We start from the raw sequence: 14,254 nt of genomic DNA on the forward strand, positions 1-14,254 counted from the left end.
ATATATTTTTGACGGTACTTGACTTTTGGGCTGCCTGAGCCAAATCAAGACCCAAATCCTAGAATCCACACTGGAAAGTAGGCAACAGGGCTTTTTAAAATCAGGTTAAGAGTTACTGATGAAGGAAGGCAACAGGAGGAGATGGCAATGAGCTTTTAGTAAGCTCTCAGCATCCCCTCCCTCTGAATAACTTTTGTGCCACAATTACCCAGGGGAATTGAAGCCCACAGCACTCACTTCCCCCATAGTACAGCTCCACTTTGGGGCACCTCTATCCTGGCAAGTAAGAAACCAAGGAGGATACTGACAACCCTTCCCAAAACCCGGGTGAGTGTAATTTTGCAAAGACATGTCAATGCACTGAGCAGCACTCAAAAGACAAGTGCAGATGGCCAGTGAGTTGGCCAATCTATTTTAAATGAATGAAGAGTCTTTCAAACAGCAGAAGAAAATGACTTAAGGTAATTTTTTTGTAGAGTTAGTAAAACTGAATTTTTAAGGTGCATTAAAAACCTTTTTGTTTTTTTCTACAGTAGCTATACTTAAAATATTGAAAAGGATGTTAATTTCTGATTTTAAAAGCTAAAAACACTTTTGAAAGAATAGCTATTCTTTAGTTAGAGACTTTTTTTCCATTTCACTTTATTCTAGTAATTTAATTCAAAGAATATTCCACTTAATTGTAGCTGACAAGGCAAGAAGGCTTTTGTTTATTATAGAGTAGGTGTAGAAGAGGAGCAACACGCTGAAATCTAGAAGGACAAGGGAGCAAGAAACAAACTGTGTCTATCTCTGTCTATCATTATGAACTCCTGTGTTAAATACATTTAGATAAACCATTTTCTGTATACAGTACATTCAAGATAGTTTTATTTCACTGTTAAAACAACCAATTCCTGGTTTCCCACATTTAAATATTAGTTAAGTTTTCAGCCAACTAGACTAGGACAGGAATCATTAGGAATATAGCATTCATTGTCCTGTAAAAGAAATGCATCACTGCTGGGTAAAGAATATAAAAATTCAGATGTGAGATCTGTATATGCTCTGATATATGATTATGTGAATAAACATATACATCTAAACTGTATCTCCCTGATCAACAGAACAAAATTGAATGCATTTATCTATGGTTTTAATGGTTGCCAGAATTATCTTTTAAAAATACCAGACGTAAATACAGAATTATTTAGATCTTTTTTTTTTTTTTTCCTGTTAACTGCATTTAAATGCAATTAAAAATGTTCATTTAATTCATAGAGTCGTGTCGTGTACTGAAATTGGTGGGAGACCAATATCCTCTCTCCAGTTTAAAGAGAGAATATGTGTGCAAGTTAGTTCTGTGCTGTGAGTCTGAATATGATAGGTATTCCCATGCACTTCAGCAGAGGTTAGTCACATCTGCAGCAGCTACATCCACTTGCATTTCAAAGCAGTTTTCTTGACAAGATGTGTGTGCATTCAAGACTGCTCAGGATTTTGAAGAGCTATTAATAGTCTGCAATGTTTGCTCACACAACGTCTAGTATTCCTTTGGCAAGAGCTGCATTTGGTTTAGTGCAGCAGACATTTCTTACTCTGGTGGGAACAGTGATGTTACCTGATTTGCTGTGCATCTTCACAGGAGCCACACATTCCTCTGTAACAGTTTAGATCTCAAAATATTTCCAGGTAGTCCAGGAAGTATAAGAAGGATGCCTCATTACACTGTAAGTGCATTTCTAAGAATCACTGAAGCATTTGATGCTCATGTGGGAAATCTCAGAAGGAATTAAGTCAGGGGTGTGTGGCCCCTTTCTGGCTGCCCCATTTGCCACAAATCAAAGATTTCCTATCTTTGATATTTCTCCAGCACTCAAGAACCTTAGACAAAATAAATCACCGATAGTGATCACCTCTCCTAAACACATTTACACCAGCTCTGTTGTGCTAATGGAAATGTTAAACCTGTTATAGAGGCAGTGCCTTCTACATTTTGGAGGATGTCCCATCAAGCACAGACCTGCCAGACTGAGACACAAATTAAAATGTTGGCAGTTTTGATTATTTTCTTCCCTATTCTAAGCAGGATTTTACAATAAATATTGATCTGAAGATTTATTACACTGGAATATTGTGATGGTGGCCTAACAGGAGCTAACCTGCTTTTTAGGACAAGTCCAGTGTAGTGTGTTGAACTCTCACATTCTCCTGTGACTGGAAAATAATATCTTTCAAGCTCAGATAGGGTAGAAGCTGGATGTTAAAACCCTCAACTTGACATAGACCATTATATAATCCCACAGGCTTTCCTTGGTATAAAGATCACCTTCTGTTTAAATATCTGCATCATTATTACTGTCCTTACACATGATCATTATTTTTTGGAGAAGCTATCACTTGAAAACCTATTTTTTAAAGAACATGGCACATAGAGTTGTGTTGGGCCTTGTTATCATGAGAACGGTAATACCAGTTGCTCCCTACTCAGTTGATGTCATTTTTTGGTAAGGATGTTCCAAGATAGGGCCTAACACAGAACTCAGGTCTGGACTATTTATTCTGCTAATTACGTTTCTCAGCACATGAGATCCTGTTGTCACCAGTCCAGAATGGAGTCATGAAATAACTACGTGCACAAGGGTAGTTATACTTGTCAGAGTGCTTTGCCAATTTTAATGTTGCTTTTTAAGTTGTCCTTTCCCTGGTTTATTATTCAGAGTGTTTACTTGAGCAAAACCATGTTAAACCAGCAGCAGAGTGTTGAAAATAGTCTGAATAAATGAATTATTATGATGCTTGCCTTCTCAAAAGAAAGCAGGCCCAATCTCTTGCCAAAAATGTTTTAAATTATTGTTCTGAGAGTACAAGGGACAAATATCTCAGGACAGTCAGTACCAGATGATGGCTTTTCTTTCCCTGGGAGTTTGCAACTGCCCGTCACTCTGCTTACAGTGCAAGGAAGCAGCCGGGAGGACTCCTCACTACCTATCCTCAGAACAAACATAGTGGCTAACTCCGTGGGAGTCTGATTTTGTTTGGGAGCTCTGGGTGTTAAATATTCAGGAAGTGAATAATAATAATAATTAGAAATATTTCATTGGCCTTACATAGCTGTCTTATCTGTTAGATGGATTTAACTCTAGGTAGTGCCTCCGTAATTTAGGAAAACGTTTTTTTTTAACTCATAGCTGGGAAGCAATTGGATGAAACCAGTTTTCTTCAGTTCATTTACAAAGAACTACTAATTGCAGTAGTTTTCAGTGTCCTCAAGTGCATGTTACACTGAAAGCTGGGGGACTTTCTCATCCATTATTGCTCCTTGGAAGCATACACTCCCTCTCAGCTAGAGAACTGTTGATATATTGATCAATATGCTTGGCCCCTCACTCATCCTTACGCAGGCAGAACACAGGGGAGCAAAATGTAATGCCTTGTTATTGCTATTGTGACCTCCATAGTGCATATTTGACCTCACAGAAAATCGGCTTTCTGCCTCAGTTGACAGGCAAGATAAAAAATATTGATAATAGCAGAGGATGCTCGAAACCTCATAGGAAATGTTCCTCACCTTCTGGTGCTGGGCCTTCATTAGTTTTTCTTTCTTCCTTTTCAACTTGATTTTTGGAAGATGTAGTGAGTGCACAAAGTCAAAGGGTAAATTGGGTTACAAAAAAATAAGAATCCTCGCTTTTAATCTGCTACAAGTTGTTTAACCATTTCGACCTACCTTGCCTAGGAAGCTGTCCTCTCAAGTGTACTGCAAATCAGGGTGGAAGGTAACCTGTGGTCCTGTCCTGGAACATAGACACCTAATTTGCTGTCTAAATGATAGATGAAAATAGGCAGAGATGAACTCTGTTTGTTTTGCAACACACTGTCAATGGTTTTACTTGCTAACTCAAATTAAGTCTGGGTCCATCTTTATGCAATGTAATGGATGCAAGTTTCTGGGGCAGCAAACTTTAAAGGAGGTCTAGGAGAAACTTATTCAAAGCTGACCCTTTATTTCTTGCTAACAGACCTTGATATTTGTTAATTTGATGGAGCTGAGCTTCTTAGCCAAAACACTTGTTTCTTCAGTTGGTCTGTACATGGAGAAGATGGGCTTGAGGTTAATCCTCTAGGAAACAAAGCTAAATACATACTGTTAAAATTAAAATAAAAATAATTATATTAAAAAAAAAAAAAAGTTTTACCTTCAAAGTAATTTTTTCCTTGAGACTCTTTTCCTTTATTGACTTTTTTTCCTACTAAAAATTCCCAACACATTTTGAAAGGCTTTCTGACAGAAACAAAAGCAACTATTGTTTCTACAGAAATGTTGATTTAGTTTGGCTTGGCTTGGTTTGTTTTGGTTTGGTTTTACTTGTTCACTTCACTTCACTTTCCTCAAAAAACATTTTTTAAGCAAAATATTCTACCATGTCTAGTGTTTGTATCTGTGATGGACTCTCTTTCAGAGACTGTCTGGAAACCTTGTATGATCTCACTTATGTTATTTATTTACTTTAATAGACAGTGACCAATATGATAGATATACTTCTTTAAATGAATTGCACAGACTGGAGCTGTTCTGTGCCATGAAGGACTTTTGATAATGAATATGACACACTGACTGACAAAAACTTTGGGAAAAAGGAAATTTAAGAGTAATAGTAATGAACAGTGGAGTAATTCTGATTATACAGACTCCTTATCTGCACAACTGAATTGTCTCATTCTTCAAAGTCCAGTCATATGTAGGAATTCATCATTATGTGTTTCCCCCATGCAGAATCACTTATCATTGTCAGGTTACGTGGGAAATTCAGTTGAAATAGTGGAAGCTTCTTACTGAATGTTTCTGTCCAGGTGGATAACATCATCATGATCGTTAGTAAGTCAAACATCAGGCTTTCCTTTCCCATATGTTTTATGTTTTAAATCTATCTACATTTTCACGTAATATTAGATAAATAGGCACTACTCTGCCTATTAATTTCAAGCTCAGGGAAATCGATACAATCAGCTAACCCAAAAACTGATTTGTTAATGTAAACTTCATGATTCAATGTTTGTTGTATGCCTCGTGCTATGTGCCTCAGTTTCTAACTCTTCTCTTTCTACAATTTCAGCACTGAATTACATCCAATATGTAGCATATCTCAGGCTAAGCAAGACCTTGATGAGCAACCTGGCAATAAGATACATAGACGATCTGCAGCTGAAGATTATATTTCCAACTATGCCATTGGTTTTGACCTTCAGAGAATGAATTTGACTATGGTTTATGCAATGAAGTAGTTAACGTGGCTTGCTCACCTAAACCTGATGCCTTTCAATCCATGTGAAGATATCATGGGTTTACAACATTCTGAGAGTCCTGATATGGTTATCAGCATTTTAGCTATCACTGGGAACATTGTTGTTCTCATTATTTTAATAAGCAGTCAATACAAACTCACTGTACCTCGTTTTCTAATGTGCAATCTCGCATTCGCAGACCTCTGCATAGGTATCTATCTGTTGTTTATTGCATCTGTAGATATACAGACTAAAAGCCAGTATTACAACTATGCCATAGACTGGCAAACAGGGGCTGGATGCAATGCTGCAGGATTTTTTACAGTGTTTGCAAGTGAACTCTCAGTCTACACATTGACTGTGATAACTCTGGAAAGGTGGCATACTATCACCTATGCCATGCAACTGGACCGCAAGGTTCGATTTCGGCACGCCGTGATTATAATGATTTTTGGCTGGATGTTTGCTTTCACGGTGGCACTTCTCCCATATTTGGTGTCAGCAGCTACATGAAGGTCAGCATATGTTTACCCATGGACATTGAGACACCATTTTCTCAGGCTTATGTTATATTTCTTTTAGTGTTGAATGTACTCGCCTTTGTGATCATATGTGCCTGCTACATCTGCATCTACTTTACTGTAAGAAACCCTAACGTCATCTCTTCAAATAGTGACACCAAGATTGCCAAGCGCATGGCTATATTGATCTTCACAGACTTCCTCTGCATGGCGCCAATATCATTTTTTGCAATATCAGCCTCACTCAAGGTTCCTCTCATCACAGTGTCCAAATCCAAGATCCTCCTGGTTTTGTTTTACCCCATCAATTCCTGTGCCAACCCTTTCCTCTATGCCATTTTCACAAAGACTTTCCGCAGGGATTTCTTCATTCTGTTGAGCAAGTTTGGTTGCTGTGAAATGCAAGCCCAGATTTACAGAACAGACACTTCCTCATCTGCTCATAATTTCCACACAAGAAATGGTCATTATCCTCCCGCATCAAAAAACAGTGATGGGACTATTTATTCACTGGTTCCTCTAAATCACTTGAACTGAAATGCCTGCATGAATTTGTGTCTGAGGCAGTGTGATAATCACTTTCAACTGTGAATTTGAATAATGACTACAACATAACATGGAAACTTATTTTGATGGGAAAACATTTTTATTTCCTCTTTGCTTTTTTGTTCAATGAACAGTCTTCAGAGATGACACATGATCTTCATTAGTTCTTGAAGGACAAAGAACAAAACGGCAGTATATTTCAGAGTGTCCTTGTAGAATTGTCTTCAGAAATAAATGAGCTTATAAACGGGTATCTCATACTATACAGGCAGAGATTGCCTTCATTCTAGGAAGATGTTACCTGCTTACTGACAATTAAATAATGGTTATATGTAGTCAAAAGAAAAAAATATGTAGAATTATTTTTTTGTCTGTGAAGCATGTTGTAACAATGACTGATAATTATCTCTTTTCATTAATCATCATATCTCCTAGGTTACAGGAGAAAGAAGTCCAGTCTTTACAGTTTTAAGCCCTCCTTCAGTACAACTTACAGGAATGAAAATATCTTCTGTTGCTTCCATTTGTGTTTACCATAGCAGTTGGGCTGCTATGTTCTCCAGCTAGGTTAATGTTAGCTGTCCCACACTGTGTGTACATATTTTAATCTGCAAAAAAGTATCACATTGGGTAGGATTGTGTTGATCTAGACTGGTAGGCTCAAAGAAACAGATTTCACGTGAATTAATATCAAGGAGATTAGTTTGATTTGTTGGTTTTGTTTCCAAGACAAGAAAGAGAGGAACAAAAGCAGAAGAAATCCTTCATAACAAGGAGGATGCTTCCTCAAGTTGATTTCACAAAGTTGTGTTGAAATAGCTTTTCTGGGGTTGGACCCCTTGGTTATTTGGACCCCTTAGCTATGTGGGTTGTTCTGATATGATTCCTTGGGCTATGTCAGGGTCATTGTCTCCAGATGCATCCTTTTGGCTTATGAATATTTGAACAAAAGCTTTTATGATATCCTGGACGTACTCTTTCTCCTTCCCTTATAAATAATGGTTCATGTGCAGCTTATAAAATGAGGCTCCTGACTGAAAGATGTGAAAGGCATAAGCTGCATATGTTGAAACAAGAGGGGAAAAAAAAAATCAAGATTTCCAGATTTTACAGATGTTTTGAATAACATCTGAATCTGAATGCAATCTTTTTGCAAGGCTTAAAAATGAAATGGTTTACAGGTTAATCATTCCGAAATGCATTGAGTATTTAGAGTTGGGTTGTGTTTTCTCCTGGTGACTATGCATCTATGTGAAGATATGGAGACATAAAAAAGCAAAGAAATAATCAAAAAACATGAGGGCAGGAGTCTGAACTTCATTTCCACCTCACAGACAATTCACTTTTTTTCCCCATGATATTAAAAGTCTTTGGAGTCTTCACGGGTTAATATGATGAGTTTTGAATATTTCCTGTTTACAACTCCTAACATTTCAGCAGCTGTTTTTCATGTTTCCATTCATAATTTCTCCTGTCATCTGCTTTACATGTCAGCACCTGAACCTGATGTGAATAACTACAGGAGATGATTGAGTCCTAGCTGGGAAAGGAGGTATTAGCATAAAATTAGCATAAAACAGGGGAAAACAAAGATGGGGGGATGGGGGAGAGAGAGTTGGAATTTTTGTTACTTGACATGAGTAACACTTCCTCCAAGATCCAGGAGGAGGAAGAATGGAAGAGCTAAACCACAAAGACTGTCCATCTCTGGGAAGCCCTTCTGAGTACTCAGAGGAATCATTTATTCACAAACACTTTATGTCATACACAGTGTAGTTGCATTCAGAAAAAAGCTCCTGAATCTATTCTTGGTCAAAAATTAGGGGTATTCTTTGGCAAATGCTAGACCATTTTTGTTGATAAATAGGACAAATTTATGCAGTGTGTCACATGTTTGCCTGACCATTTTCAAAGACAACAGAATGAGACCTCAAAAACCTTGAAAGGTAGTCATTCTGGATTTCCCTGTGACTGTTTCACACAACATTTAAACAACAAGCTCTTATTTCCACGGGGCACAGTCCCTGGTGCTTGTGAACTTCGCTCAACAAATAGCTTATTGTGATCAGTATTACTGCCCTCAGGATCAAGCACAACTCACCCTGACTGAGCATAAGGAGCTTTTTGTGTTTGGTCATGTAGTATTGGGTCAAAAGGCAAAGCCTAGAAGGAGGAGGAGGAGGAGGTGGAGGGAAGGGAAGGGAAGGGAAGGGAAGGGAAGGGAAGGGAAGGGAAGGGAAGGAAGGGAAGGGAAGGGAAGGGAAGGGAAGGGAAGGGAAGGGAAGGGAAGGGAAGGGAAGGGAAGGGAAGGGAAGGGAAGGGAAGGGAAGGGAAGGGAAGGGAAGGGAAGGGAAGGGAAGGGAAGGGAAGGGAAGGGAAGGGAAGGGAAGGGAAGGGAAGGGAAGGGTGTTGTAGGGCCTGTACCATTCCTTTTGTGGGACATTGGTCCTTTTATAGCTGTTTTCAAGGTAGTCATTTTTACACTGGAGAAAGAAAAAATAAGAAAAAATGCAAGATACATTTTATTCATGCTTGTAATGTCAAAAAAGCCAGCTCATGTTTGGTGTGGATTTTCTCAGCACTGAACAATGTGTTTTATTTGTGTAATCTTTAAACTATTTTACATTTTCCTTTCTGAAATCTGTTTTAATAAAACCAAACAAAATGCCTTGAGAACAAGTCAGAGATATGCTGATGAAGTAAGCAATTAATGTTACTGCTTATCTGGAGTTCCATTTATGCAGTGCAGCCTCCACAACTGGGTCATTGTGACCTGCGAATGAAACTCCCGTGATGAAAGCCTCCACAATTTAAAAAAAAAAAAAAAAATGGCTTGCAGAGAGCTAAGAAAATACAGAAAACTGTATGTTTGGAACTTCTAAAACAGGTAACTTTGCAACACTCATATGTCTTTGTTTTAATCAGTCCCTTCCATTAATTCACATTTCTTATGAAGTAAGATACAAATCACTGACAGAGTTTGGTCCTTTTTAATATATATAAATGACTCTTCTTAGATGAGACACTCTTCTGTCCCTCTTTTTGACAGGCAGTGTGTCTGATCTGAAGACTCAAAACAGAGATTCCAAGCCTCGGCTGTCATGAGGTGCACCATGGAAACTGAGTCTTTGCTAAGCTCTGTCTCACAGGAAAAGACAATCTTTTTCTATCCAGGAGCCCATTGCCAGCCTGCTCCAAAGACCATCTGACAGCTGACAATACTGTAATGACTTCTGGTTTTCCTCCCTACCGTTTGACAGGTGCTGCACAAGCAAGGAAAGGTTTCAAGACGGTGCAGAACTCCAGGGTATGTCACAGCTTGAGTCACTGTTCTGTGTAAGAAGACCAAAGGCCCACCATGACAGGCCTGGTGATCTCCCCCATTCCCATGAACCGCCAGTGACACTGCAGACTCACAGAGATAAAGAGAACAAAGGAATGTAAAAGTGCTGAACAAACGCAAGGACAGTGACTTGTTAGAGACAGCCCAGAGCAGAAGCTGAGCGCCAGGAGCTCGTCATGAGCACCAGACTAACATTTAACTAGTTTGAAAGGGCTGAGCACAAGGCATAAGATCCAAGCAGGCACAGTTTGAGCTTGGTGAGAACATTCCAGGGAAAAACAACACCAGAGGACTGTTTCTTCTCTCATTGGATGTGGGTGAGAGCAATAATTCATGAATATGTGTAGTTTGGAGAAAAGGCCTTAAAGAATCAATTGATTGTGATGACTTATCTAGCTGCAAACTTTTTCTTTCTTTTCAACTTTTTTTTTTCCTGCTGTTGTTTTTTTTCTTCCCATTTTTACTTGATTTACATTTCCTGTGAGTGATTGCTTGATTACTCCCCGAATCTGAAAGACATCCTAGACACCCTGCTACTAGTGCCTCACACCCTTACACGGCCCTTGTATTTCAGTTTCCACCAAGACCCAAAAAATGTCCAGTTAAAGAGATATGGCTTTCTTTCCTCTTATAGTGCCATCATCAGAGTGACATAAGAGATTGTGCTGGAAGTGAATTTTCTGCCTTTGGGGACACCATAAACTTTTTCTTGATCTGCCTGATAGAGGCATCGCTCCTTCAGGCATGTATTTTGAGGGGAACCAATACCTGACCTCCCAAAGCAGCACATTGCTGGTGTTGTGATGGGAAGTGAGAAATGGGGCCACTGGCATGATGGACTAAAGGTCACATCATGAACATTGCCACCACAGGTAAAGTTAATGGGAGCTGCTGGTCAAAAGCATCAATAAAAGCAAAAATCTAACTCAGTAGAGAAAATGAACCAGGAGCCATTTTCTTTACAGCATTGCTCTGGGGGTTGCACAGATACACCAAGCAGGGTTTGCTCATTAGAAGGCAGGTCTACATTTGAGCTTGTTAGGAATGCAAGATGAGGCTTTGCATCCCATTTAGCAAGCCTTCAGATCATCTGACTGCATTTCTTTCCTGTAGATTCCTTCCTAATCATTCCACTGAGAACACAGCAGATAATCTTACATTTAATTTATGCAGCTTTGTTGTTAAGAAGAGTTAATAATGCAAAATGATTTATCCTTAAGGAATAATTTAACCATCCCTCCTCCTCCCTGAAAGAAAGAGCAGAAAAGGAAGGTACATCCAGTTCAAATGGTCAGGTAACCACATACAAACCTCCTCACGTTTGCACTCTTAATATTGGCATGTGTAATCTCCACTGTGAATTGCAAACATGAATTGCATGTAAACACTTTTCTTCAGAAGGAGTTTTTAGTCTAAGTACTTAGCTGCAGACACATATTTGAAAATCTGGGCCTTGTTGCTTTAAAATATTCATGCACAGGAACAGGATTTTACAGCTGTCATCTGGATAATTAAGCTCTTCATTAACAGTTGTTCTCAAACCAGTAGGTGACCTTTAATTTGGGATGAAAGTACTCAGGAATGGATTTCAAGCATTAAAAAACTGCAGAGTACTCCCTCTCACCCTGTCCATTGAAAATCTTTTGTAAAGCATTGGTTTTCCAAGAGAAATAGTGCTGGGTGAGACAAAAATATATTTCCAGGTCTAACAGAGCAAATGAGTGCTTCACTTAACTTTGTTGTCACTGAAATACAGTGGTGTTTTTTTTTCTGTCTCATGCAGTCTTTGCCATGTGTCACCTGGATCTTTTTTACCCCAACCCAACCACCAGCAGCAAGATGTATCCACATCAAAAAAGAACCAGAAAAATCAGCAAGACCACCATGAGAGCAGTGCATGTATGGGAACATACTGTATATATGAACAGGTAGAAGATTGCAGGGCAGTATGGCACGATATAGACTTTTCTGTTGAGTCATCGTAACATCCATTGCTAAAATTCTTCATTAAAGGGGCTATTTTGGCTGAATACCCTGATAGGTGAGCACTGCTGGCTGAGTAAGGAAAATGACAAATGGAATGGATGGACAGCATCCAGGAAAACAAGATGCAACAAAGCACTTAAGAGGAGTTTCAATCGTACATCAGAAGTAGAATGATTTTCTTAATCTTAAGGCCGCATCCAGACACCAGATGATATTGGGACAAAATCTTCCATGTCCTGTGCCCTTCAGCCAGCAAGGAGAAGATACAGTCAGAGAGAGTCCCGAGGAGGCTTTCTAAGGCTTTTTCCCTTTTTTAATGTTGGCAAACTCTGAAGAAATGCAATTGAGGAGGGAGGGAGGTAGAGACAGGGAGAATTAAATTTCTCTCACTTAAAATAAGACTATACAAATAATTCTTATGGGGCAGTGAAAAGAATTGCACAGAGGAGGCTAATAAAAAAAATGTTTAATTTTTCTAAGCTGGGTGTCCTGCAACCAATGGTCTGCACCAAGACTAATATTCATCCCTGCTCAGAGTACCAGCACAAGGACCATTTCCACAACAAATGACCTTTAAAGCAGGGCTGACATGATGTGTAAGTTTCTTTCTGGCCCTCTGCACTGCAGTGAATTGCACATCAAGCAGGTAATGCTTGCCTTTCGCCTATGAAAAATTGCTCACTTCCACCCCACGCCCAGCCACTTTTAATGCACATTTCTTTACATGTCTTTTTGACTAGCAGGCTCTGCATCATGAAATTACAGCAGAGTAACTTGCTGTTTTTGAAAAATGCATGGGAAAATACAGCCCTAAAAGATGGGGTTTCTAGCTATTACCCAGGGTCTGGACATTTTTTGAGTTGAAAGGCCCAGCAAGGAGACAGCCAGGCTACAGGAGCACCTGAGCTCCTATCTGCTCCAGTTGCATGGAAAATGAACAAGGGAAGAAAGCCAAGGAAAAGGGAAGGTGTTACAGGTCTCAGCCTTCAAGCAGCACCCTCTCCTCTGCAGACAGAGCCCATGGAAGCTGCTGTTCTCTTAACAGTCAAACAGATGGGATGTTTGTTGCTTCTAGAAAATGTTTTTGTATCCGTACCTATTAAAAAAATAAATAAATAAATAAATAAATAAACAGGTGAGCTCCTCTGCTGAATTACAGCTTTATTTCCCCACACACTCCCAGACACAGAAGTTGTTTCATCACCACTTGTACCATTGCTGAACCCTGCCTCATCATCACCAGGCTTTATCTTCACCTTTTCCTTCATTTTTAATGAAAATGATCCATTTCTAACCAAGTCCCTCCTACCATCAAAAAGTTTGTCTGGAATGAGCACCCTTGTCATGTGCAGAAACAGGCACTCTGTGGTGCCATCCCTTTTTGTTCCCGGAGTGCTAATGTCCAAATCAGCAGTCACAGCTGTGCCTGCAAACTAACTCAGGCCTCTTCTTCACTCCTCAGAGGTCACCAGAGCTGCACGTCCTGGCAAACTTACACATGTATATGCAACGCATGCTTTCCCTGGGCAGCATGTTAGACACTGCAAAACAAGATCAAGCCCTCAGTGCTTTTTCAAAATTGCTTTTGCTCATAGGCCATGTGAGAGTATCTTGCAGAAAAAAAATGCATGGGAAATAATTGAGCATATATTGTCCCACTACTGTGCAGGCATAAAGCAAATAGGTGGTAGGGGCTGCTTAGAAGAGAGCAGACAATATGCTGGATAGTCCCTGCTCTTCCCCCATTTCACAGAGCATCCTTCATCCTACTGCAAAATTTCCCAGGAGGTTTGATGCAAATGTGTATGATAAGCAAGGGATCAAGACCTGAGCTGGGGAAATAAACATGTTTGGCAGCTTGTGCTTTGCTACTGCATTCTTCATGCTACTTTTTAAGAACCAGGACACAGCAATAAGATGGTGCTTGAACAGCATTAGCTGCTTGTGGTGAGTGATCCACGGGAATGAGTTGAGCTGGTTGAGTGCTTTCCTGTTTATGCCATTTCTCACTCTTTTACATCTCTTTGAACCAATGCTTTCACATCTCCCTCTTGTCTCAGCACTTGTCCCTGCCTGTAATGGACACCAGTTTTACAGAGTTACAACTAATATCTGAAACAGAAAAATATTGCAATCAAGAAAACTCTCTTTAAAAATTAACAATATACTTTTCCTTTGATTTTTTTTTTGTCTTTTTCCTTCACAACATTCTTTGTCATCCTGAAAGGTACTGTGAAATGATGCTGACAGTTCTCATTTATTTGAGAGGACTTTTCATCAAAGAAAATGTTAGTGTTCTCTTCTTTCTCTCTGCACATATATTTGTCTCCTCTCTTCCCCTGTACACACAAAACTCTCTGGTTTTCTCTCCCATTCCATTTTCTAGTCTGTGCCTACAAGCAGAGACAGAGAGGCACAGCTCTTGGACAGAATTACCTTTACTCCTCAAGCACATGAACAACTTGTGCAGAGGTTTGGAAGCCTGAGCTTGGCCAGTGTTTCCTAGGGTAAGCAGAAGCTGATGGTTGAGATGATTTGTCTGAGAAAATTAGAAGACATAGAAGCAGGAGCCTTGAACTGAAAGTATCATGTC

The 14,254-nt window shown here is 39.4% G+C and overlaps 1 protein-coding gene across 1 annotated transcript in view; it reads left to right on the top strand.

Annotated features, from left to right (window-relative positions):
- The window catches only part of LOC116488050 (follicle-stimulating hormone receptor-like), an 83,915-nt gene extending 77,118 nt beyond the window's left edge, over positions 1–6,797 (top strand). Inside the window, 6 exon segments of the mRNA XM_032185345.1 lie at positions 5,097–5,227; positions 5,230–5,297; positions 5,299–5,325; positions 5,327–5,351; positions 5,354–5,746; positions 5,749–6,797. Of these exon segments, the coding sequence (XP_032041236.1) occupies positions 5,097–5,227; positions 5,230–5,297; positions 5,299–5,325; positions 5,327–5,351; positions 5,354–5,746; positions 5,749–6,323 (1,219 nt within the window). The 3' untranslated portion in view covers positions 6,324–6,797.
- Positions 6,798–14,254: the final 7,457 nt, after the last annotated feature.

Source organism: Aythya fuligula, chromosome 3, assembly GCF_009819795.1.
Source record: "Aythya fuligula isolate bAytFul2 chromosome 3, bAytFul2.pri, whole genome shotgun sequence".
Lineage (NCBI taxonomy): Eukaryota > Metazoa > Chordata > Aves > Anseriformes > Anatidae > Aythya > Aythya fuligula.